The following is a 24,249-nucleotide window of genomic DNA, read 5'->3' as shown; positions in this document are numbered from 1 at the left end:
CCGCTCTAGCCCACGGGCGGGCGGGACCATAGAGAGCCCGCGGCACCGCCCCCTCCCCTGCCCGCTCGCGCGGCTCCCACAATGCACCGCACAATGGCCCGACCGCCGCCACTACCGGGGCCTGAGCGGGCCTGGCGGAGCCCGAGCGCGGCCCGGCCCGCAGCGCGGGGCTCCGAGCGCGGTGAGTGCCGGCGAGGGCCCCTGGGGACGGCGGGGAGCGGGGCGGGAGGCAGTCTCGCTGCGCCCCGCACGCCGGGTGCCCGGAGCGGCGGCGCCCCTCATCTCGGGGCCCCTTAGCGCGGTCTCACCCCCCACCACGGGGGGCCCCTCTCTGCGCCAGCGTGGCCCCGGATAGGCCCCGGGTTGACGGAAACTCTCCCAGGAACTCGTACGTGTGTTTGGGGGACCCGAAGGAGCCCCGCTAGAGTCTCTCCCCCCCCCCACCCCTGAGACCTGGACACACACAACCCGAGGATCCCTCATTCCCAGTCAAGCTCCTTGGTGACCCAGATAGCGCGCTGCTGACCCTGCCGGAGACCCGGGTCTGGGGGACGTTGATAAGGTGCACCTGCTCCCTCCCCGAGACACGCCTACCCCGGCCCACTTACCCCTCTTTCCTGCTTCGAGAAGTCTGCTCTTTTCCCTCCCTTCCGTTTCCCAGGCTCTTGTAACCCCCTTTACGGCTTCCCCCAGATACCTAGGGTCTGGAGAACCCCAAAATAAGTTCCTACTCGGACGTAGCTCCCGCCCCAGGCTTCATACTCAAAAACTCTAGAGCATATCTATCAGAAGACCGGTTTTGAGACCCTCCTGAAACTAGTAGAATTCATTTCTATTTTCAGCCTTTAGAATCCCCCTGCCCCGTTCTCTGAGGCCTCCTTAGAGACCCAAATGATTTGCCCTTCTATTCCTTCCTTGAGATACGATCCCCTTTACCCCCCCTCCCCCTTCTTTCCGAATTCCTTTCCCCTCAGCACCAGTCTACTCCCATCTCCCAATCTTGGGGAAGGAGCGATTCACAATTCCCACCATGCCGTGGGGTGGTTTACAAGCTAGCCTGAGAGCCTGTTTGTTTCCTGCAAATCCACCTCCACGCTGTAGCCCAGCTTGGAGGGAAATAACAGTATGGGGGAGTTGGTGCTTCACCTGCAAGTGTAATCTGTCTCTTGCCTTGTGTGTTTTTCCACCTGTCAGCCTGGGGCTGTGGTAGTCTGGCCTTGGGTTTCTAAACCCTCCCCCTTCTTCCCAAGGAGAGGCCACTAGATTGGGGGGTGGGTATCTAGAGGTGGTTTCCTCCCTGTAAAAATGAGGCCATCCTGTGCTGCGCGGCCATTTGTTCAAGGCCTCCCCAGGAGTGGGAGGCAGCAGGAATCTGAGGAAATAGGGAATCAAAGGGACTCCAAAGAGGCCCATCTACATTGACACAAGAACTAGCAGCCCGAGAGTAAATCCAACCCCTGTTAATCCTGTTTGATGTTTCTTGGAATGATGCAAGTCATTGAGGCTCACCAGCCTCCCTGTAATTTAATTCTCCCACCACTCTGGGGTGTGTGTACGTGTGTCCATCCCCATCCATCCGTGTGAGTTCCGTGTGAGACTGTGAGTGAGGGAACAGCTACTCCCACTCCCCTACTTTTCCTTCCCGCTGTTTTCTAGCCAACCAGTGTGCCTTTTGGATTTGTTTCTGGCCCAGAAACAAATAGGACTGGGATTTTTGTTGTTGTTGTTGCCCCCCTCCCCTTCTAAATCTGTTTTCTGGTTTCTATTTTGAGTTCTCTTAAGGGAAGACTGTCCATTCCAAGGAATAGTTCCTGGGTGTATTTCCATGCAGGCAGGTGTTGAATTAAGTTCTTCAGCTCCCCAAGTAGCTCTTAGGCAGGAGGGATAAAAGCTATTTTAGGGTAGTCACTGAAATGGAGCTGTTAATCCTCTGTGGGTCTCTTTGGTTAAGAACACTTGGAGATTAACCCTTTCCTCGATGCAGGGTTGGGGAGCTGTCTCTCCACAGTATTTTAGGGAGTTGGGAGAATTGGAGTGTGGCGGCAGAAGTAGAAAGTGGCAGGTCAATGCAGAGATAATAGCTCTCTTTCTTTGGGCTCTTGTAGCAGGCCAAACCAAATGCTTAGCCCTTTCCATACCTGACTAAAATAATCCTTACAACAAGCCTGTGAGGTGAGTATTTTTAGCTTTACTTTACAGATGAGGAAACAGGCTAATAATGGAGAAAGAACGTAGTTTCTATAGAGATGATGTAACACCATAAAACTATAGTTTCATCAGAGGGCAGCAAGTATCACGGCGCACAACAGAAGCAGTCAGACAGGAGCTTCCAAAGGCTGTACTGAGTTTTTGCCAATAGCTGCTACTTGGGATATGGAGTTTTGATAGTAGAAAGAGGGTATTATAAAGGTATAATAAAGTGGCTATCCACGGGAGAGAAAATACTGGCCTTGGAGATGTGCTGAGGGAGGTGAAGTAAGGGGTTGGCTTAAGGGGATGTACTGAGGGTTAGCTGTGAGGGAAAGAGGAAGGCCACATTCTGGGGAGATGTTGGGGAGGAAACTTACTCTGAGGCATGAGAAGTATGCTAAGGGGGGAAAAAAAGAACTATTACTCAGGCATTATGCAGAAAAGAGGCATACTTGGACCTCAGAGGGCACTGTGTGTATTTGGCACGTGTTTCATGTCACTTCCAAGATTATTTCATGTAATCCTCTGGGAGAATCTTACAGGTGAAGAGAATAAATTTCTATTTTGGAAATTGGAGAGTGAGTTTCCGTGGAATGAAGTAAATTTCATAGGTAGTAGGTAGCCGCTGTAATGATAGCAAGTCCAAGGTTCTTTCCGTGCTACCTCCCCCTTCAAATCAGACTCTAGAAGGAATCAGGCTGAAAACATCCTGAGTTTTACCAGTAGCTGGGAGGGATTGTGTTTGTTTTATGGGAACAGGTCTGTCAGCTTCTCTATAGTTACGGTTAGTGTGTGAGACCAGAAGAACAGCTTTGAAAGAAAGAGAAGCAGAATTCTTTCATAGTTTTGCCTAGGAAGGAGAAGTCTTAAGGAACAGGACTGAATTATGTGAGACAGACAAATGCAGGAGTCTGGATGAAAGGAATTTGCAGACAAAGGACACAGAGACTAGATCCCTGAAAGCGTTCCTAGGTAACATTAGCAGTTTTGGTTGTCCAACAGCCTGTTGGTGACTGTAGGTAAGGACTTGGCTGGGATTTTTAAAAGGCCCTGGTGAGTAGGATCTGGGTGGTGGCTCTTTTCTTTTTTAAAGTCCATGAAGTGCACATTGAGGTGAGCACATGGTTCCCGCCTTCTTTCTTTGGTTCTAGCAGTACAACCCCACAAGTTCTTCCTAGCCACCACCAGCCTCTTCCTAGAAGCCCATTACTCACTGTTTCAGTAGTAACATACTAAATTGCTGTGTCTTCTTGTTTGTACATGTTCAAGAGAACAGATGAGTTGGACATGTGGGAGGTGGGGGACCTACCATTCTTTTTCTGTTTGTGCAGAATTTCCAGGTTAGGCTCCCATCTCACACCAGCCAGAGCTTTGTGAGTTTCCTCCCTCTGGCAGCCATTCCCAACACTCCATAGGCCAAGGTGCAAGATTCAGATATAACGTGGGAGCAGAATCTGACTTTGAAGGCCAGGGAAATTCCCTTCAAACTAGACCTGCACACTTGAGCTCACTCTCTACTCAGTTCTACTGTGCATAGTAATCGCTGGTATTATAAACAGGTAATTCCACCCTTGGCAAGGAGGAGGGGACTTAAACAATGAAAGCCAGACGTCAGAGGCCTTTGAGGTTTCAAGTGAAGCAGGCAAATATGCCATGATGATTCAAAATCGCCAATGGGTGATTTTTAGTGCTGCCATGCATGTGATTCATGGAAAATGCATCCACCTTTATGCTGATCCTTCTAGGCAAATCTCCAGTGATGGGGAAATGTTTATCATATTACACTGCAATGTTTCTTCAAGAGGAATGGTTCCTGAACAGGATGTAGCTCATGTTAATGATGAGCAAAGCTCTCTGGGGCATGAACCCGCTGATACTATCATCTCGTTCATGGCCAGTCTGTTGGATGAATGGTCACTGTAAGCAGCAGGTGCTAATGAGCTGAGCAAGCATTCTATGGCCCACAGCTAATTTGTACAGTTGGAGCCCTCCCTAGATTCTTGTGGACAGTCCCTGGATACCCTCTTTGCCCTCTAAATGTGGAAAAGCCTCATGATCAAATTTTGATATCTCTCCAAAGGGGAATCTCCCTATTGTAGCAATTTGAAATATAGTTGGTCCTGTGTGGTGGTCTAGTAAGTATGAATATGGGTCTGTTGTCTCCCTTTTGAGGGGCAGTATAGTAACTTCCATCCTTTTCCTGAGTTGATCTCAGGAAAGGAATTGTGTCATTTTTGTGCCAGCTCTTCTCTTCTATTGCTACTACTTCTGCCAGCAAGGGAGAGGATTAGACTTCATGATTTCAGCTCTTCACTCTGGAAGGGCTGTGAATCAAGTTTAAACTAGAACCTCTGGACGTAAGTTAAGTCCTTGAGAATCAACTTGCATTCTAAAGATGAAAGAGGTATGATAGGAGTTCTCAGAGAGTCAAGTGGAAAAGACTACATTCTAATGCTCGCATGTAACCTGCTCAGTTCTGTAATCCTAGCTACTTAGGAGGTGGAGATCAGGGGAACCTAGGCATGAAAGTTCGTAAGACTCCATATGTCATTCCAGCCATAAAAGGAGGCACAAACAAGAGGATTACAGTCTAGGCCTGTTCAGGCATAAGGTGAGACCCTATATTGGAAATATCCATTGCAAAAAGGAGCTGAAGGCATGGCTTAAGTGGCAGAGCACCTGCTTAGTAAGCATGAGGCCTTGAATTCAAACCCCAGCACTGACACTCGAAAAAGAGAAGTGCGTATATGGCACTTGGATTATTGGCTAGTTGTTGATGAAGAGACCTAGCTGGGCCTGGACACCACAAGACCAAGAAAGGAAGTAGAGGTCAGGATGGGACCAGTACTGGTTTAGGGAAAATGCTGAGTCTGCGACGGCCTCAGATGGAAGCTCTTGGTATTGTTGCAGTGCTAAGAAGTCCTTCTGGCCTAGGCCCTACCTCTCAGGGTATAGATTTTCTAAGTAAAGGATCCTTCCTCTCCCTTGCCTTTTGGACATTTAATCGCCTCTTAGCACCTCCATGAGAGAACTGGGGAAAGTAGTGGATGAGGGACAGGTAGGTAAACAGGAAGAGAAGGAACTGCTGTCCCTAGGTTTAGTGGAAAGGATATAAAAGAGAAGTGAGAAGAGAAAGTGTAGCCTTTCAGAGCTCAGATTATCTTTGTATTAGCTAGACTGTACTAGTAATAATAGTTACCGCTAAGCACTTCTGGGTACCCAAGTTTGTACCGAATGCTTTGTATCCGTAATCCCATTTAATCCTCAAATCACCCTTATGATTTCAAAGATAGTTATATCTGCATTATAAATGGGGAAGCAGCTCAAGGGAGTAAATAATTGTCTGAAAAAATCACACAACTTCCAAACAAGAGGGCTGGTATTGGAGTGGGGTCTGTCTGCCTCCAAAACCCACGCTCCCATGGCATTGGGCTCCCTAACACCGGGTGTTTGATGTTGCAGGTGAAGAGATTGTTTTCTGAAGGCTACGTTGGAGGCTGTGACAGAGCGGAGAGCCTGTGCGGAGCTGATGGGGAGGCTTTCTGAGTAACATGGCCCTTTGCCATTAGCCTTGCCATGACCACATTTTTTACCAGCGTCCCTCCCTGGATTCAAGATGCAAAGCAGGAGGAGGAAGTGGGCTGGAAACTAGTTCCTAGGCCGCGGGCCCGGGAGACAGAGAGTCAAGTGAAGTGCCAATGTGAAATCTCGGGGACACCCTTCTCAAATGGGGAGAAGCTAAGGCCTCACAGCCTTCCCCATCCGGAACAGAGACCGTATAGTTGCCCTCAGCTGCACTGTGGCAAGGCTTTTGCCTCCAAGTACAAGCTATATAGGTAGGTGATGCTCCCATACCTCTTCCTGCTCTGAGCGTCCCAGGTCAAAGCCAGAGAGACTCCACTACATGTGCAGCTGTCAGTGTCCCACACATATTCCCTGTACTCTAACCACTTGAAGTCAGTCAATAACAATAATAGAGTTTTGGTGGTGATGGTTTATTTTTTTTGTGCCAGTCCTAGGGCTTGAACTCAGGACCTAAGTGTTGTCCCTGAGCTTTTTTGCTTAAGGCTAGCACTCTACCATTTATTTGAACCACAGCTCTACTTCTGGCTTCTTTTGGTGTTTAATTGGAGATGCGAGTCTCATAGACTTTCCCACTCAGGCTGGCTTTGAACTGCAGTCCTCAGGTCTCAGGCTCCTGAGTAGCTAGGATTACAGGCATGAGGCACCAGCACCTAACTAATAGAAGTATTTTTGATGTATACACTAGAATCTGATGAGTGCAGTATCAGGCAGCTGAGAACAAACTGAACATTTTTTTAAATACTACTTCCACTACTCCTGTCATGTAAATGATTAGAATCTTAGCTGAAGTTAAAACTCTGTTTTAGAACTTTAGAAGAAAAAGGAGATCCTTTGGTCTACTGTGTATACTTTATAAAGTGGAGGCTCAGAACAGGGATGTAATTGAACAACTTTAGCTTCTTAGGTCCTACAGTGCTACTTCGACTGAATTCACATGCTACTCAGATGACCGCTTCTGTCTCTGTAGAGTCCCTGGTGCCCTCTAGGGCAGGGACTTGTGAGGAAATGTGTAAGCCCAAGAATCCCTACTCAAAATGAAATAGAATGTGAAAGCCCTTATTATGGCAGATGTGGCAGGGCTTTGGTGGGGAAAGAACCTGGGGAGAACTGTTTTCCTTTTACTCCTGTCTTTCCATTAGAGGAACCATGCACTTGCCCTTTACGAATGGCCTAGACCAGCCTGGTGTACAATCATCTAACCATTCCTCTATCCAACTATCTATTGACCTTCGTTATGTACTAGGCACAGTGCTCATTACTAGAGTTGGCATAGCGAGCCAGAAGGCTGGAGGTGCTGACTGTCTTGGAATTTACCTTTGTAACAATGGGGCAGACAGCAAAAAAGTAAGTATATCAACAGGATGACCACAGAAAGCCTTAGTTCCTCATTGGAAAACATTTGATAGGAAGAAACTGAAATAGGCACCAGGGTAGTGTAGAGGCCAGGATTGCTCCCAGGACAGTTCTGTGGGCCTAGTACTGTTTTGATTCTCTCTATGCTTTCTGTCTTAGGGTACTCTTAGTGCTATCATCTCAGACTTTTTTTTTTCTTCTTTAGTACTGTGGTTTGAATTCAGTGCTTTGAGCTTACTAGACAGGCACTCTGCCACTTCAGCTGCTACACTTCTAGCCCTTTTTGTTTTGAGGTTATTTTTGAGCTAGGGTCTTGCTTTTAGCCTGGATTGTAATCCTCTTCCCATTTCAGCTGGAATGACATTCTAAGGTTTTGCTGCTGGAGTGAGGTCTTATAAACTTTTTTGCCCAGTAACCCATAATCCTCTCAATCTTCACTCCTGAATAGCTAGGATCACAGGCTTGAAACACCAACATTCAGCCCTTGTAGACTTCCTCTCTCAGTGCTAGTGAGAGGTCGCAGCAAAGATCCTGGTCCAAGAGGCAGGAGCCCTGACATAAATCACTTGTGGTATTTTATGAGTCACAAACCCTCTGTGGGCTTTAGTTTTCTCACCTGCAAAATGAAGGAAATAGGCTGAATTCCTCAGCACTTCTTTCCCCTTTGTCTTCAGTCGTTCATGTCAGGACCATGACTCATATAGACATGAACACACATATATAACATGAGGATAGCCCTCCAAGTAGAAAGGGTCACTATGATAAAGCTGTGACATGTCTGAATGAATCCATCCTGTGCCACTTAACTGACTGGTGGGTGGGGCTCCCTAGTGGCTGTAGCCTTCTCACTGGCAAACAGGATTAATGATATGGCTCACCAGAACCTCACAGTCTTGCTGAGTTGATTCTGTTTATGGAGCTGATTTTCAGTTCCTAGACTCTAAGCTGCTTTCCAACCAGATAGGAACAGATAAACTAAGGGATTATGAGGTACTATAACACTAAAACATTTCCTTCCTTCCTTCCTTCCCTCCCCCCCCCCCCCCCGTCTGTCTCTGTCTCTCTCTCTGTCTTTCTTGTGGTATCAAAGTTTGAACTCAAGGCCTTAAGCTAACTAAGCAGTTGCTCTACCACTGAAGCTGTGCCCCCAGTCCTTTTTTTTTTTTTTTTTTTTTGGCCAGTCCTGGGGCTTGGACTCAGGGCCTGAGCACTGTCCCTGGCTTCTTTTTCCTCAAGGCTAGCACTCTGCCACTTGAGCCACAGCGCTACTTCTGGCCGTTTTCTGTATATGTGGTGCTGGGGAATCGAACCCAGGGCCTCATGTATACGAGGCAAGCACTCTTGCCACTAGGCCATATCCCCAGCCCCATCCCCCACTCCTTAGCACATTTCTAAAAGTGTTACTGATTTACATAGGGGGCTGGGAATATAGCCTAGTGGCAAGAGTGCTTGACTCATATATATGAAACCCTGGGTTCGATTCCTCAACACCACATATATACAAAAAAAGGCCAGAAGTGGCGCCATGGCTCAAGTGGCAGAGTGCTAGCCTTGAGCAAAAAGAAGCCAGGGACAGTGCTCAGGCCCTGAGTCCAAGCCCAAGGACTGGCCAAAAAAAAGAAAATCCAAAGGTACAAATGAATTGTTCTTACTCTCAAGCCATTGTCCCTCTCCCCAAAGGCAGTGGTAGGATTAGTTTCTTAGGTCCCTTCTGACACATTCAAACTTAGATTCCCTTTTTCATTTTTAAAGAGATCCTATTATATGTACTGTGTTGAACTTCCTTTTTTGGCTTAGCCGTATGTGGTTTAGAAACTGTTTCAGATCAGGAAGTTTACATATTTTTATCTTTCCATTTGTTGTGTCATTTAAATATTTTGGGGAGGATGGGGAGGCAGTTATAGAGATTTGAACTCAAGGCTTTGTGCCTGCTTAGGCAGGCACTTTACCATTTAACATGAATCTCCTTGTAATTTTTTGGCCAGTCCTGGGCCTTGGACTCAGGGCCTGAGTACCATCCCTGGCTTCTTCCCGCTCAAGGCTAGCACTCTGCCACCTGAGCCACAGCGCCCCTTCTGGCCGTTTTCCATATATGTGGTGCTGGGGAATTGAACAGAGAGCTCCATGTGTAGGAGGCAAGCACTCTTGCCACTAGGCCATATTCCCAGCCCTCCTTGTAATTTCTTGATACGTTTTTTTTTGTCTGTCCTGGTACTTGATCTCAGGGCCTGGGCACTGTTTCTGAGCTTCTTTTGCCCAAGGCTAGCACTCTACCACTTGAGCCATAGTGCCACTTCCAGCTTTTTCTGTGTATGTGTTGCTGAGGAATTGAATCCAGGGCTTCATGCATGCCAGGCAAGCACTCTACCACTAAGCCACATTCCCAGCCCAATACAATTTTTTGAAGAAGAAATACAAATAATTCAACATTTCGAAGATACCAGATGTTATGCCATGAAAAGACTCATTGCGTCCACCTGTCCAGTTTTCTTCCCATAGGCCGTCAATGATCTTGGTTTCTTTTTCTAATGTGCCAGTATTGGGGCATGAACTCAAGAACTTGGTCCTTTTGCCTGGCATTTTTGCCCATATTTGACACCTTGCCACTTGAACTATGTCTCCATTTCAGGTTTTTACTGTTCAGTTGGAGATGAGAATCTTGGATATTTTTGGTCCATGCTGGCTTCAAACCTCAGTCCTCAGAAGTCACCCTCCTGAGTGGCTAGGATTATAGATGTGAGCCACCAATGCCTGGCTTCAGTTTCTTTTCTTTTCTTTCTTTTTTTTTTTTGGCCAGTCCTGGGGCTTGGACTCAGGGGCTTGAACTCAGGGCCTGAGCACTGTCCCTGGCTTCTTTTTGCTCAAGGCTAGCACTCTGTCACTTGAGCCACAGTGCCACTTCTGGCCTTTTTCTATATATGTGGTGCTGAGGAATCGAACCCAGGGCTTCATGTATGGGAGGTAAGCACTCTTGCCACTAGGCCATATTCCCAGCCCCTGGCTTCAGTTTCTTATATAGCCTTCCATAAATATGTTAAGCATATACAAGTAAGCATACATATACTTCCCTTTTTTCACACAGAATTTTCTTCATATATTATTCTGCTTTTTTCCACTTATGCATCTAAGAAGTTTATTCCTTGAAGGTACTTTTAAAGCTGCCTCAACTTTCAAATAGTTGGATTACTTTATGCAATTAGCATAATTATAAAACAAGTTCCTGGGCTGGGAATATGGCCTAGTGGTAGAATGCTTGTCTCGTATACATGAAGCCCTGGGTTTGATTCCTCAGCACCACATATATAGAAAAAGCCAGAAGTGGCGTTGTGGCTCAAATGGTAGAGTGTTAGCCTTAAGCAAAAAGAAGCCAGGGACAGTGCTTAGGCCCTGAGTTCAAGCCCAGGACTGGCAAAAAAAAAGTTCCCTATTAATAGGGTAGATGTTTAGACTGTTTCTTACTTTTTGCTTCTATAACCAGTGCTGCAAAGTATCAGTACATACATAATTTTGCAGGGATGTTTATAGAATATAGTTGGCATGGTATTCCATTTCCTCCCTATCTCCCCTTCTTTCCTGGCTCCCTCCTTTCTCTTCATTTTTGTGCCCATCCTGGGGCTTAAACTTGGGGTCAGGGTACTGTCCCTTAGTTTTTTGGCTTAAGTCTGGCACTCTACCACTTGAGCCAAGCTCTGTTCTGGCTTTTTGCTGTTTAATTGGAGATAAGAACCTCACAGACTTTCTGTCCAGACTGGCTTCAAAACATAATTCTCAGATCTCACTCCTGACTAGCTAGAATTACAGGCACCATTGCATCACTTCACTGTAGCTTTTTAAATATGGTATCCTGTTAGTAGACATCTTGGTTGTCCATTTAGCATTCTGATCTTCCCACTTTCTGCTTTGACCGTCTTTTCTCACTCCCCTTAGGCACATGGCCACCCACTCGGCCCAGAAACCCCACCAGTGCATGTACTGTGATAAGATGTTTCACCGCAAGGACCATCTTCGGAACCACTTGCAGACCCACGACCCCAACAAAGAGGCCCTCCACTGCGCCGAGTGCGGTAAGAATTACAATACGAAGCTGGGCTACCGCCGCCACCTGGCCATGCATGCCGCCAGCAGTGGCGACCTCAGCTGCAAGGTCTGCCTGCAGACCTTTGAGAGCACCCAGTCCCTGCTGGAGCACCTGAAGGCTCACTCGCGCCGGGTAGCAGGCGGTGCCAAGGAGAAGAAGCACCCCTGTGACCACTGTGACCGGCGATTCTATACCCGCAAGGATGTGCGGCGGCACCTAGTGGTGCACACAGGCCGGAAGGACTTCCTGTGCCAGTACTGTGCCCAGAGATTTGGCCGCAAGGACCACCTGACACGTCATGTCAAGAAGAGCCACTCGCAGGAGCTGCTCAAGATCAAGACAGAGCCAGTGGACATGCTAGGCCTCCTCAGCTGCAGCTCCACAGTCAGCGTGAAGGAAGAGCTGAGCCCTGTGCTGTGCATGGCCTCTCGGGACGTGATGGGGGCCAAGGCCTTCCCTGGCATGCTGCCCATGGGCATGTATGGTGCCCACATCCCTGCCATGCCTGGCACAGGCATGCCACACTCCCTGGTGCACAATACGCTCCCCGTGGGCATGAGCTACCCTCTGGAATCCTCACCCATCTCTTCCCCAGCTCAGCTCCCTCCAAAATACCAGCTTGGATCTACCTCATACTTGCCCGACAAATTGCCCAAAGTGGAGGTGGATAGTTTCCTGGCGGATTTTCCTGGAAGCCTGTCTCTCTCATCCGCCGAACCCCAGCCCGCCTCACCTCAGCCGGCGGCAGCTGCGGCCCTCCTAGATGAAGCACTGCTCACCAAGAGCCCCGCCAACCTCTCTGAGGCCCTGTGCGCTGCTAATGTGGACTTCTCCCATTTACTGGGCTTCCTTCCACTCAATCTGCCCCCGTGTAACCCACCGGGAGCTGCAGGAGGCCTGGTCATGGGCTACTCCCAGGCTGAGGCCCAGCCCCTGCTCACCACTTTGCAAGCTCAGCCTCAAGATTCCCCAGGAGCTGGGGGACCCCTGAACTTCGGGCCTCTGCACTCCTTGCCTCCCGTCTTCACCTCTGGCCTGAGTAGCACCACCCTGCCTCGTTTCCATCAAGCATTCCAGTAGCCCCCACGGAGGCCCACAGCTCAGTCTTAGGCTCTGTCAGGGAGCCTTCAACCCGCCCCGTCCACATCCCCGTGAAGGCAGCTGAGCTTTCAGAGCTGGGTTCAAAAAGAAAAAATTCTAATGTGTATGTGGAGCACTTGGTTTGAGGGTTCAGGCTCCAGGATTGATTCCAGGAGGAACCTTGAGCCCCAGCCCCGTGAAAAGATCTACCATGAACTTTCAGGTATTATTTTTTTTTTAATCTGAATTGGGAGCCCCACTTAGCCTTCTCCCTCTCCAAAGCTTCATAGCTCCTTCTCCTTGGAGAAGGAGAGGCCTCTCGGAGAAACAGAGGGTTTCACCTCGGATGACCTCAAGAGAAATAGCCCAAGAAGCCCGCCCTCTGGTCCCATCCTGCAGACCACAGCAGGCAGTTGCCAGGCTCTGCTGTGGACGTCACCTGGCTCCTCTGCCTGCTTCCGACCAGCAGACAGAAGAGAGGGTCTCCATTCTTCCGGCCTGCCCCGTCTCCCTGTTCCACCAGCTCCGTTTTCAGTCAGTGTTGTCCAGCAACGGTACCGTTTACACATTCGCCTCAGACACACCATTTCACCTCCCTCGCCACACTGTTAGCCTTAGCGTGACTGCAGTGAACTCTGTTTACACACCGTGAATCCATTCCCACCAGTCCATTTCAGTTGGCACCAGCCTGAACCACTTGGTACTTGGTGTTGACTGGAGCCCTGTTTACAAGGCGGAGTCGGGTCTTGCTGACTTCTCTTCACTTGAGGTCACATTTTTTCCCCCGTGGGGAATAAACTGACTTTGGACTGTTTCGGTCTCTGCCATCTTCCATGACTGCATCTCCCTGCCTCCCACGGCAGTGACCACAGGAGATAGGCAAGAAGATTGGAGCAGGTTTCTCACCCGTCTGCAATTCTGTTTTTCTCCAAGTACATCATGACTCCTTTCATCCTCCTTTTGAACTGGAGAGAGGAAGAAACGAAAGGCAGGCCTGCATCTGTCATCTCCCCATCCCCAACCCCACCCTGAACATCATGAGCTGTTATTTGTCTTGGAAGGAGGGCCTCCGGTTTTAGGCTGCTGGGGCTGGCAAAAGAGAGAGACTGTGCCCTTTGTTTGTCTCCCTCTTGCTTGTCCCTTTTCCAAGAAATTGTGGAATTGTTGGAAGAAGAATTTTAAGAAAGTCAGGACTGGGCACATACTCGAATTCTAATCTATGTAATCATTGTTGCCTCCCATACCAAAAATTCTCTTATCCATGGTGTCCCTTCCGTCTCCCTCACCTTGAGGTCCTCATGGATTCAAGGCCACTGTGCATCGCCTTCTCTGGTCTCCATCCAGGAACTCCCACCTTCTCATGGCTCCCCTCAGTTGCCCCTAGCAGCTAGCAAGGTTTCTTGCAGGAAAGGATTAATTCCTGACTTGTGGGGCTCCCTGCCATAGACAGCGCAGCCTTTGCCTGGAACCCAGCCAAACCCCAGACTCTGCTTCATCTCAGTTTTGCATGGGCTCTTCCCACATGTGGGAGGGAGGCAGCTCAGGGACCACCATCTTGGGGCCTCTCGAGACACCTCTCTAATTCAGAAACACACTTCTACCTCTTTACTGTTAACTCCTATACAGTTGCAGCCGGCAGTGCGGGCACTCTCGTCGGTGTTGTCTCTGGCTGGCTTCTCCACTAGGGTTTCAGGATGAACTACCTAGGAACTGCCTCAGCCTTCCAGCAGTCCTCTGCAGCCCCTACCTTCTGTCCTGATGCCCTTCGGTTTAGCATCAATAACTGTGCAGGTCCAAGCCCCAGGCTTCTGCTTCATCCTAGGCCAGTCCTGCTGAAGGTCTAGCCCGCTGGCCCTTGAGCGGCAACAGTGTGGAGTGAATAAGCATGTTTTGATTAGCTAGGGATAAGGTAGCTAGGGATACCTTTAAGAACACAAAACCAGATAGAAAAGTGTCTGGTAAGGTTAGCATCTGACTAGGTGATTTGCTTCTAAAAATAGTTTCAGTGAGTCCCAGGGACTAATTAAGGTTTATTTTTAAAAGGGTCTACCTTGGTACGCAGCCGCCACCTGCATGCTGTGCATGTTCTAGGAATTGGTATGTGAGAACCCATGTGGGACTCGCTGCTGCCATTCTCCTTGTGTGTGGTCTTCACTAGACCCAGCACCCCTCCCCCCTGGCCGGCAGCCTTCCTGTGCCCTCAGCTTCCACAGGCAAGTAAGCCTGTAGCCACAGAGTGTAAAGTCCTGGGCTGTTAGAGGAGTCCTGTCCTGCCTGCCTGTCCCTTCCTCAAATTCTTCCTCTCTGATGAGGCTGGGAACTCAGAGGACAGGCAGAACAATTGTTAGATACCTTAGAGGGCCTGGCACCCACCTCCTGTCTTCTCTCCTTGTCTTCCGTCCTTCCTCTCCTTCCCTGCTCTCTCAGTGCCCTCACCACAAGGAACCTTCCCACCACTGAAGTTTGCTGGTGCAGAGGAGCTTTGTGTGCTGTTACCTTTTGGACCATAGCTACCCTGTTGTTTCATAACCCACCAACACCACCCCCCTCCCAACCCCCACCAAAGAAAAAGACTTTTTGGCCTGGCTGTTCATAAGAATAGCTTTATCCTGCTCTCAGTACTCAAAACTCTACTTCAGTCCCCCTTCTGATGCTAGGAGAGCCAGAGCAGCATCTGCCCAGGACAGGAGCTGCGGCAAGTGGCACAAACCAATCAGGGACCAGGTTATAGGAGTGCTGTGCCCTTTTGTAGTCACTGCTCAGACCCTGAGCTGACTTGAACAGGGACAAGTCAATGCCCACCCTGCCCAATAGCTGGTGTGCACTGAGGACAGCCCTGGCGTCAGCTCAAAGGATACCTGCTCATTTTCCAGAGGTGTGAGGCAGGAAAAGGCCCACCAATAAGTTCCCCCAACTTCTTACATGGCATTTTGTTAATGGAAATCTGGGAAGCAGGTGTGATTACCTTTTTGCTCGTAGATGTTGTTCTAAGTTGAAACTCCCTTCCTGTCCTCAAACTTTCCCTAGTGACCCTTTAAGTTCCCCCCTCCCTTTTTGGTAGCTGTTTTCTCCACCCCTTCCAGCTTTCCCTCTTATCTAGGAGCTGTTTTTAAGCACGATTTTTTTTAACAAGTATTGTACAGGATCAATATTTTGCTTTTTAACAAGGATATTTATGTAATAAGAAACTTTGCCTTAGGCAGGTGTTGGCCAGAAAAGTCCAGATTCCTCTGGGATCCCACCCTGGCCTCTCCTGGAGCTCTGAACCTGCTGTGGAAGGAATTGGCCATGACCTTCACCACTGGAGAGCAGGGTCTCTGTCGAGGAAGGAGGTGTTCACTGTGATGACCTAGTGCCCACAGAGGGGTGGAGGTGTTCCAGCGTCCTGCAGGTGTGGCTGGCGTCCTTTGTGATGCTCCCACCTGCACTCCTCCTCCACACATGGGCACAGCAGCATCTCCTCTAGACCTTCCCTCCCTCCTAGTGGTCAAGGCTCCCAAGCCACTCTTTCGTAATGCCAGATTATTTAAAGAGAAAAATACAAGATGAAAACCTTCTAGCACTTTGTAAACAGTGAATAACCTCTTGGAGTATTTTTGGCTTTATATAAAACAAGGTTTTTAATTGTAAAATGTAAGTGCCATTAGAAAATGCACAGGGCATATCTTTGTTAAAGTAGATTTTTCAATGTTTTACAGAATTACATTTTCAAAAAAGTTTTTATAATGAAGTTGTTTATTAAAAACTTCTGAATGATGTGTTTGGCAGTTGTAATTCTGATCGGCAAAGGGTTGGAGGGAACCCGGATTTGGAATGAAGTGGATTTTTCCAGATGTCTTTAGCATCTAAGGCGATGGATGGAGTGTTGCATGGCCAGTAACAGGCACTCACATTAACAAAAGCTTTGTACTTTGAAATGAAGGATTTTTGTTGGCATACAGTGTCCATGTTCTTATACATAACGTGAAAGATCTTAACTGGATGTCTTTTTTTTTTTTTTTTTTGCCAATCCTGGGGCTTGAACTCAGGGCCTGAGCACTGTCCCTGGCATCTTTTTGCTCAGGGCTAGCACTCTATTTCTGGCTTTTTCTATGTATGTGTTGCTGAGGAATCAAACCCAGGGCTTCATGCATGCGAGGCAAGCACTCTACCACTAGGCCATGTGCCCAGCCCAGTTGGGTATCTTTAAGGTAAGTAATAGTATTCTTTTGATTAATCTTGGATTCAAGAGTCAGAAAACCCAGATCAAAAAATTGGCTTTAAGGGGTGAGATTTCATGTAACTGAAAATGGCAGCTGTGTAGTTCAGTCTTCAGATTAGGTTTGATCCGGAGGTTCAATCGTAGTTGGCCACAGCATTTCAGTTTTTATGTGGCCTATCTTATGAAGCCATGACCATCCTCAGGCCCTGAGTAGGTTTTCCCTTTGTGCAGGAGTGGAATGGGATCACACGGTGTTGACCCTGGAGGATCTTTTCAGACATAGCAGGTGACAGGACCTGGCCTCACACCTGTGTCCCGCCACTGGGATCAGACATTGGTAAGCTAATATGGCTTCACCTGGTACTGACTGGCCAGTCTGGCACATAGAGAAGGCCATCTGAGCCCCATGCCTTTTGCTGAGGTCCAACAGTAGCATACCTTTCTGTGGCCTGGAACTGCTGCATAGCCAAGACAAGCCACCAGAGTCTAGCCCAAGATCCCCTGCACCGGTGTTTGGTGTTCGGTGTACAAAGATGGATTGATCTTTTTATCACTTTGGCCTGCTTTTCTGTTTGTGTGTACATGCATACATGTGTGGGCACAGTGGCTTGAACTCAGGGCCTTAAGAGCAAGAGCCAACCAACCCTTCAGCATTTTGCTGGTTAAGTGGAGTTGGAGTCTCAAGAACTTTTTTGCCTCGAGGTTGCAGCCTTCTGAGCCTAATCTTAGCCACCACAGCAAGGATTCCAAGTGTGAGCCACTGGTGCCCAGTTCCTTTTGGATTTTTTTGTTTTTGGTTGTGGGGCTTGAACTCACAGCCTGAGTGCTGTCCTTGAGCCTCTTTGTGCTCAAGGCTATTGCACTCTACCACTTGAGCCACAGTACTATTTCCAGTTTTCAATTGGAGATAAGACTCTCATGGGGACTTTTCTGCCTGGGCTGGCTTCGAACCGTGATTCTCAGATCTCCAGTCTCCTGAGTAGCTAGGATTGCAGGCATAAGCCACCAGCTACTGGTGGCACCCAGTTCCTTCTGTTGTCTGCTGTGTGCATGGTGGGGGAAAAGGGGTACGGAGGAGGTCCTGAGGTTTGAAATCGGGGCCTCCTGCTTGCTGGGCAGGCTCTCTTGCTGAGCCACACCTCAAGCCCTGGGGTCTTCCCTTTTGCCCTGGCTAGCCTAGCCCACTGTCCACATTTCCTGAGTAGTTGGGATGACAGTTGGGCACCATGGTGTCCAGGTGTTTTTTGTATTTGTTTTCATTTTGTTTGTCTTTGTTCATTGGTTGAGATGGAATCTTGGGAAAGTTTTGTCCCAACTAGCCTCAAACCATGATCATCTCCATCTCACCCAGATAGCCAGGAGTACAGGTTTGAGGCACTTGTCCTGCTTTCTTGACAAATAGTGAATCAAAACCCTGGTTAAGACTCCCAAGAGAGACGACCTTGCCTCTAAGTAGTGCCTCTTAAGTAGCCTGTACCCCAGGTGGATCTTGAGGGCTCAGAGGAGGGAGCTGTGCTATCTACTGGGCAGGGAGAAGCTGAAGGCGTCTGGAGGTGGCAAGGATGTCGGGGCAGATGGGGACCTGAGGCATCCTGACCTCCACAAGGCACAAGAATGAAGCTGATACCATAGGACTGTGGATGCATTTGCAGAATCATGCCAGACCCAAGTCTACTCCATCTGGGATCCTGTATTTGAGAGCCCATGTTGGGTAAAGGGACCGCCACCCCATCCAGGATCCAGCTTGTGAGGGAAGCAGGCAGATGCCACCGGCTCCCTGGTTGGCAGCGGTTTAAGACTCCCTGACCTCTGATCCACAGCCATCCCGTGCCCTCCTTTCTCCACGTGAGTATTTCCGGCTTCTGGTCCGCATAAGGGTCCTGGTGCCAGGGTGCTCCACGGCCACACTCCCGCGGGCGGCGTGGACGGTTGTAATCAGGGCTGGGGGTTGGGCCTATCCCCCTGTGTCCCCTCCACCCGCGACTCCCCTTGTGCTAGGACTCCAGGACCTCCGTCTCCTGGCCCTCACCCCGCGGTGGAGGGACCCCAGTGAGTCACATCCGGAAGGGGGTGTGAGGGGCGGAGCGCGCCGCGGAGGAGGGGGGAGGAGGAGGACGGAGGAACCGGAGGGAGGTGGAGGCCGCCGCCGCCCGCCCGCCCGCCGCTCGCTCTCCGCATCGCGCCGTCGCCCCCGTCGCCAAGCCCGCAGTGTCGCCCCTGCGCCCCGGCCCCTTCAGCCGCAGGCTCCGCAGGTGATGGCGGACCAGGAGTCCGGGGTGTCTCTGGAAACCACCGCGCGCCCTCCGCCCGGCCCCCTGCACGAGCGGGGTGCGCGCCTGGCCTCCGCAGCCTGTGGGGACCCCGAGCGCCCGGACCCCACCGAGGGCCCGGGGGCCGCTCTGCCTGCCTCCGCAGCCGCAGGCCCCAGCCTGGAAGGCGGCCTGGCCCAGACCGGGGCCCCGGAGCCCGGTCACGCTGAGGGGTGCGGGGAGGCCACAGGCGAGGGAGGCGCCATCTGCATGGAGGAGGCGGCGGACCAGCAGCAGGTCGGGGAGGAGAAGCCCGAGGTGGGCGCGGAGGCACGGGAGGTCCTGGGGCCGCTGGACCTGGGCGGTCTGATTATGGACCCGCTGGAGGCCATCCAGTGGGAGCTGGAGGCCGCGAGCGCCCAGGCCGACAGGGCCTACCTCCGGCTGGAGCGCAGGTTCTGCAGGATGCGCAGGTTGCACCTGGCCCGGAGGAGCTTCATCATCCAGAACATCCCCGGCTTCTGGGTCACCGCCTTCCTGAACCACCCGCAGCTGGCAGCCCTGATCAGCCCGCGGGATGAAGACATCCTTTGCTATCTTATGAATCTGGAGGTGAGAGAACTCAGACACGCCAGGACAGGTTGCAGGTTCAAGTTCCGCTTTTGGAGCAACCCGTACTTCCGAAACAAGGTGATCGTGAAGGAGTATGAGTGTAGCTCCTCGGGTCGAGTGGTGTCCGTTGCAACTCCCATCCGCTGGCACCGGGGCCAGGAGCCCCCTGCCCTGGTCCACAGAAACCGGGACACGGTGCAAAGCTTCTTCAGCTGGTTTTCACAGCACAGCCTCCTAGAGGCTGACAGGGTTGCCCAAATCATTAAAGATGACCTGTGGCCCAACCCTTTGCAGTACTACCTGCTGGGGGATAGGTCTCACAGAGCCAGGGGAGGCCTGGCAAGGTGGCCCACTGAGGTCCCTTCTAGGCCCTATGGATTCCAGTCTGGCTAAGTCCTGCTCTGGCACGCAGTACCTCTGTCTCCCCGTGGACCATCTGTTTGCCTTCTCTGGGTGTTGGGTGGACCCAGCTCCAAGCCTTTGGTTTTCAAGACCAGTCTCTACAGTTCCCACGTGACTGCCATGTGACTGTCATACGCCTCTGCATTCACAACAGGCCCCCAAGGCTCTGGACCACTATCATCTTCATGGCCTGGACCTCCCTGAGCACCTCTTGCCCCTCTCCCCCTTTTTCACAGGAGTACCAGTGCATCTTTGAGGTCTCAAGCTTCAAAGCCACACTGGTGCTGGCTGTAGCCAGCTGGTTTTTGTCACCCAAGATGAAGTGCGTATGCTTGGAAAGGGGAGAACCAGCAGACTTGGACATTTCACGGCCTCAGGCCAGGCATCTATCAAATGGACGATTGGGTGGGTATCTGGCAGTATGGGCAGCCAGATGACTGGGCAGGGTGAGGCAAGGGCACAAAGAGGCCAGCAAGGGATTCTTTGTGCTCACACTACTCCTCTTGCCCCATGTTGCCTCCTCTCCACTGCCTGAGCTGCACTCCACTGCACCTGGCCATCGCCTTCCCGATGAGCTTTGCTCAGGCCCCCCTCATCGCTGGTGCCTACAAGGCCTCAAGAGCTGCCTATAGATGCAGGCGGTGGGGGGGGGGGGGGGAGAGGCGGGGGAAGGGCTAGCACCCTCTGATCTAGGGGACAGGGCTGGGATCCCTTGCAGGACCCGGGCTCTTTGCCAGCCCCCCTGTGCCCATCTATCTTGTCTAGGCTGCCAGGTTGATGACAACTCAGAAACAAAGTAACAAGTCAAGTTTTTGCCACCAGTGAAGGAGACAGGTTTCTCGAACTCAACTGTCTCAGCGGGGAGAGTTTGTCCTGTTGCCTGCCTGTGCTCTCAGCTCCTTGGTCCTCTCCCCTCTTTAAAGGGGGCCCTCCAGGCCAGGCAGCTGCACAGGGACCAGGAAGTCCCCAGGGGCAGGGAGAGCTAATCATGGTCCCCTGTGTTCTTTTAGAGGCACTTCGCCTCTTCCTCCAGGTCCCCTTCTGGGTTGTCTTCCTCCCATTCCTGTCCATGGCTTCCTATAGGTTTAAGAGCTGAGCTGCCCTGGCAGGCTTGTCCTCTCCATTTTATGCAAGGTCTTGTCTTCTGGGACCTGAGGACACAGTTTTGGGGAGCAGAGAACAAGAAGTCAGAGCAGCCACAAAGGAAGGAGTAGCTGAGAGCTTTGGGCGGAGGGGAGAGCCCCTGGATCATGTGAGCTTTTCTCTTTCACTAATATTTTGTAAATTAGAAGACTAACAGAACACTACAGCTTCAGAGGTTTTCTCACCTGGGCCAGGTATATAACTTGTGTGGTTAGAAAGCTAGTGCTATGGGCTCTTTTATTTTTCTACTTTTGTGTAAGTCCCTGTACATTTCCTTCTCTGTTTGTGCCTCCTGGAAAATGGAGCTGTACACACCTGCGTCTTGCTGTTAGTTGAGAACATTTGTAAGTTCTGCCAGTGTAACTGCTCTATGCCACTTGGGAACTTCCGTGTCTGCACATTGTTAATTAGTTGTAGCCTAATGCTATATAGAACCCTGCCTTACAAGGAGAATTAGAATACAGTGGTTTTGCATCTGTAGAATAACCTCCAGGAAGAAATCTGTGACTGATTGGCGGGATGAGCCTACGCTGAGGGTCTGGGTAGCTCTGTGCCCTGGTGACCATGTTGTCAATGACATCACTGCTTCAAAACAGAAATATTCCCCATGGGGCTTTGTCCAATTCCGTACTTTCCTGTTCTATATGCATGATGGAAAATAAAATCCTTTTTGGCCTAGGGAAAATTAATTTAGGTCATGTTATTCACCCTTTCCAAAGCCCGCTATGGGCCTACAAAGCCCCCAATTTCTTTTGGCAGCTGGGCAGCTGACTTGTCTGGTTCTTGCTGGCCTCTCGGCTCTCCACGCTGGCTTCTACTCCTGAAATGCATCAAGCATGTTCGAGCCTCGGGTTTTGTGTTGCTTCCCCCTCTCTCTGGAATTTTCCTACTGCAAGTGGAAGGAAGAGAAATCTGCAGTTTCTACAATTGATTCAAGCCTCAAACACCATTTTTCCACAGGCTTTCCTGTCCAGCCTGCAAGTTTCCCCTTGTCTCTTGAAACGGAAACAAGCTGCTTTTCTTGTCCTTTTTCCTTCCCATCTCATGAGAGTCAGGAGATCAGGGAACTACTCGTCTGCTGCTTTCCCCCACATGGTTTACTAACACCCCAAAAATGATCAGCTTGAGTGAATGACCTATCCAAGTGTGCTGGAACACTGAGGCTCTGACAAGATAAAAAACAGGACGAGGCTCCTTCCCAAAGGATTTCAGTTGGGTGGAGAGGAGCAGAGTGAAATTCTGGGCTTACACCTGTCATCCTTGCTCCTTAGGAGTCTTGAGATCAGATGCTTTGGGTTTAAAGCCAGCCCCGGCAGGAACGTTCATGAGATTATTTCCTATTAACCACCAAAAAGCTAGAAGTGAGTGGTAAAGTACCAGCCTTGAACAGAAAGATCAAAGGGACAGTGCCCAGTCCCTGAAGTCCAGCCCCAGTACTAGGGCAAAGAAAGGGTATGATGAGGAATGACTACTGTCCAGCCAGTCTTCACCTCTGTGGTGAAGAAGGCTGCTTTGGGCAATTAAACCCAACTGGCCCATACCAGCTACTTTAAGGAGATAGAACCCAGTTACGTCCAGCATGGCCAACAGTTTATCCCCAGCTGTTGTGGTAGATGGTAGAGACATCTCTCAAGTCAGGACACTGGAGCTGGCTTTTGGAAAATGGTGGAAGTTTAAAAAGCCACCTCTGGCAGGGAGAGAGGGCATCTCAGAGGTAGATCACTGAGCTAACCTGGGAGAGGCCCTGGGTTCCATCCCCTGCACTGCACATAAACAAAAATAGTGGGTCTGGAAAAGGAATTCCTGGCAGAGCAAGCAGCATGGGCTCAGGACTAGGGGCGTCAAGATGCGCAGTGTGTTTGGGATACAGGATAATGTGTGGCTGCCTGGGAGAGGCGATGATGGATGAGGAGATGGTGGAGGTCACTTCTGGAACTCAACAGTGCCAGGCCAGGGCTTTATCCTGTGGACACCAGGAGGAGTGTAAGGTGCGGTTCAAAATAAGGCTGGAGGCAAGGGGTGGAGAGGGCTAACCTCTAGAGTCTTAGGTTTGGACTGAGCCATCCTTCAAAGATGCAGCTCTTTCAGGAAGCCCTCCATGGTTGTCCTAGCCTGCAACCGTCTACCACCTCCCAAGTACAGACAAAAACCCAAGATAGTGGACCTGGCTGAGTCCTACCCTCTGGGTTTTTCTCTTCTGGGCCAAACTCCTGTCCTTAATAGTCCCTGGGGAAGTCAAGGTGAGCTGTAAGCATGTTGGAAGCTGGTGACCCATGGGGCCTACCGATCTGTGCCTGTGGTTCTCCAATGTTCTTTGGTTCCTCCTGCCCAGATGTGAGCCCTGCAGCACACTTTCTATCCTTAACTCCTAGACAAGGGGCCTAACTTAGTGAAGGAGGTACTTACCTGCTTCTGCTGTTGTATGGCTAGTGCCAGACTTGGCTTGGCACTGTGGCAAACACACGCTCCTCTCCCTGATGGGGTGTATCATCTTCAGAACCCATTCTTTCTTGCTCACTAGTTTGTGTCCCATCACTCACTCGTTTATCCAATGCACATCTCCATGAGGTCATCACTGCGGTCCCTGACCTCAGGTCAAAGGCACAAAAGTCAGGCTGGAAGAGTGAAAATGGCCACCAGCAGTAACAGAGCATCTGTCTGTGCAAGGTGGTGAGTGGACATGGCAGTCAGAGTGGCCCCGTAACCCTGGGTCACACCATGGCCTGCCCCAATCTCAGACGAGAACCGACAGTTCTTGTTGGATGCTGGTGGCTCCTGCCTATAATCCTTGCTACTCAGGAGACAGAGCTGAGACTGAGGTCTACCAGCTCAGGCAGGACAGTCCATAAGACTCCTCTCCTCCAGTGATCACCAAAAAGCTCGAAGTGGAGCTGTGGCTCAAGTGGTAGAGAGCCAGTCTTAAGCAAAAAAGCTCAGGGACAGCATTCAGGCCCTGAATTTAAGCCCAATGTACATGCACAAAACAAAAACACAACAAACAAAAAAAACCCAACCCACAACCAGCTCTGAAGGGCTTACAAGACTCCTGTGGTTGTGCAACCAACCATACCGGCTCCTCCTAGGGCTCCCAACCTGGCTCAAGATTTTCCTAGAGCCGGGTGCAGATGGCTCACACCTGTAATCCCGGCTACTCAGAAGGCTGAGATCTGAGGAGCACAGTTTGAAGCCAACCTAGGCAAGAAAATCCATGAGACTTACCTCCAATACACTATTCAGAAAAAGTTGGAAGTGGCATTGTGGCTCAAGTGGTTAGAGTGCTAGCCTTGAACAAAAGAAGCTTAAGCCCCTGGACTGGCAAAGAAACAAGCAAAAACCCAAAGATCTTCCTGGAGCCT

The 24,249-nt window shown here is 50.2% G+C and overlaps 2 protein-coding genes across 4 annotated transcripts; both read left to right on the top strand.

Moving 5' to 3' along the window:
* The first annotated feature begins 45 nt into the window (after positions 1-45).
* Positions 46-16,044, top strand: Plagl2 (PLAG1 like zinc finger 2). Of its 3 annotated transcripts, XM_048348993.1 has the most exons (3): positions 46-181; positions 5,653-6,026; positions 11,056-16,044. In XM_048348993.1, the coding sequence occupies exons 2-3, from the start codon at positions 5,767-5,769 to the stop codon at positions 12,284-12,286; spliced, it is 1,491 nt and encodes a 496-aa protein (XP_048204950.1). In that variant the 5' UTR covers positions 46-181; positions 5,653-5,766; the 3' UTR covers positions 12,287-16,044. The 3 variants fall into 3 exon arrangements, with proteins under 3 accessions (XP_048204950.1, XP_048204951.1, XP_048204949.1); XM_048348994.1 differs by lacking the exon at positions 5,653-6,026 and having other exon boundaries at positions 101-181; XM_048348992.1 differs by lacking the exon at positions 46-181 and having other exon boundaries at positions 4,745-6,026.
* A 2,686-nt stretch (positions 16,045-18,730) lies between these two features.
* LOC125353365 (putative testis-specific Y-encoded-like protein 3) lies at positions 18,731-20,359 on the top strand. The gene has a single exon (XM_048348995.1). It carries the CDS (start codon positions 18,743-18,745, stop codon positions 19,739-19,741), a length of 999 nt encoding a protein of 332 aa, XP_048204952.1. The 5' UTR covers positions 18,731-18,742; the 3' UTR covers positions 19,742-20,359.
* The last annotated feature ends 3,890 nt before the right edge of the window (positions 20,360-24,249 follow it).

Source organism: Perognathus longimembris, chromosome 6, assembly GCF_023159225.1.
Source record: "Perognathus longimembris pacificus isolate PPM17 chromosome 6, ASM2315922v1, whole genome shotgun sequence".
Lineage (NCBI taxonomy): Eukaryota > Metazoa > Chordata > Mammalia > Rodentia > Heteromyidae > Perognathus > Perognathus longimembris.
This window is presented reverse-complemented; position numbering and strand designations above follow the sequence as displayed.

Excerpts from the sequence above, each read along its gene's own strand:
- LOC125353365 (XM_048348995.1), top strand. The coding sequence starts at position 18,743 with ATGGCGGACCAGGAGTCCGGGGTGTCTCTGGAAACCACCGCGCGCCCT.
- Plagl2 (XM_048348993.1), top strand. The coding sequence starts at position 5,767 with ATGACCACATTTTTTACCAGCGTCCCTCCCTGGATTCAAGATGCAAAG. Across the intron at positions 6,027-11,055 it reads TCCAAGTACAAGCTATATAG|GCACATGGCCACCCACTCGG; the intron begins GTAGGTGATGCT and ends CACTCCCCTTAG.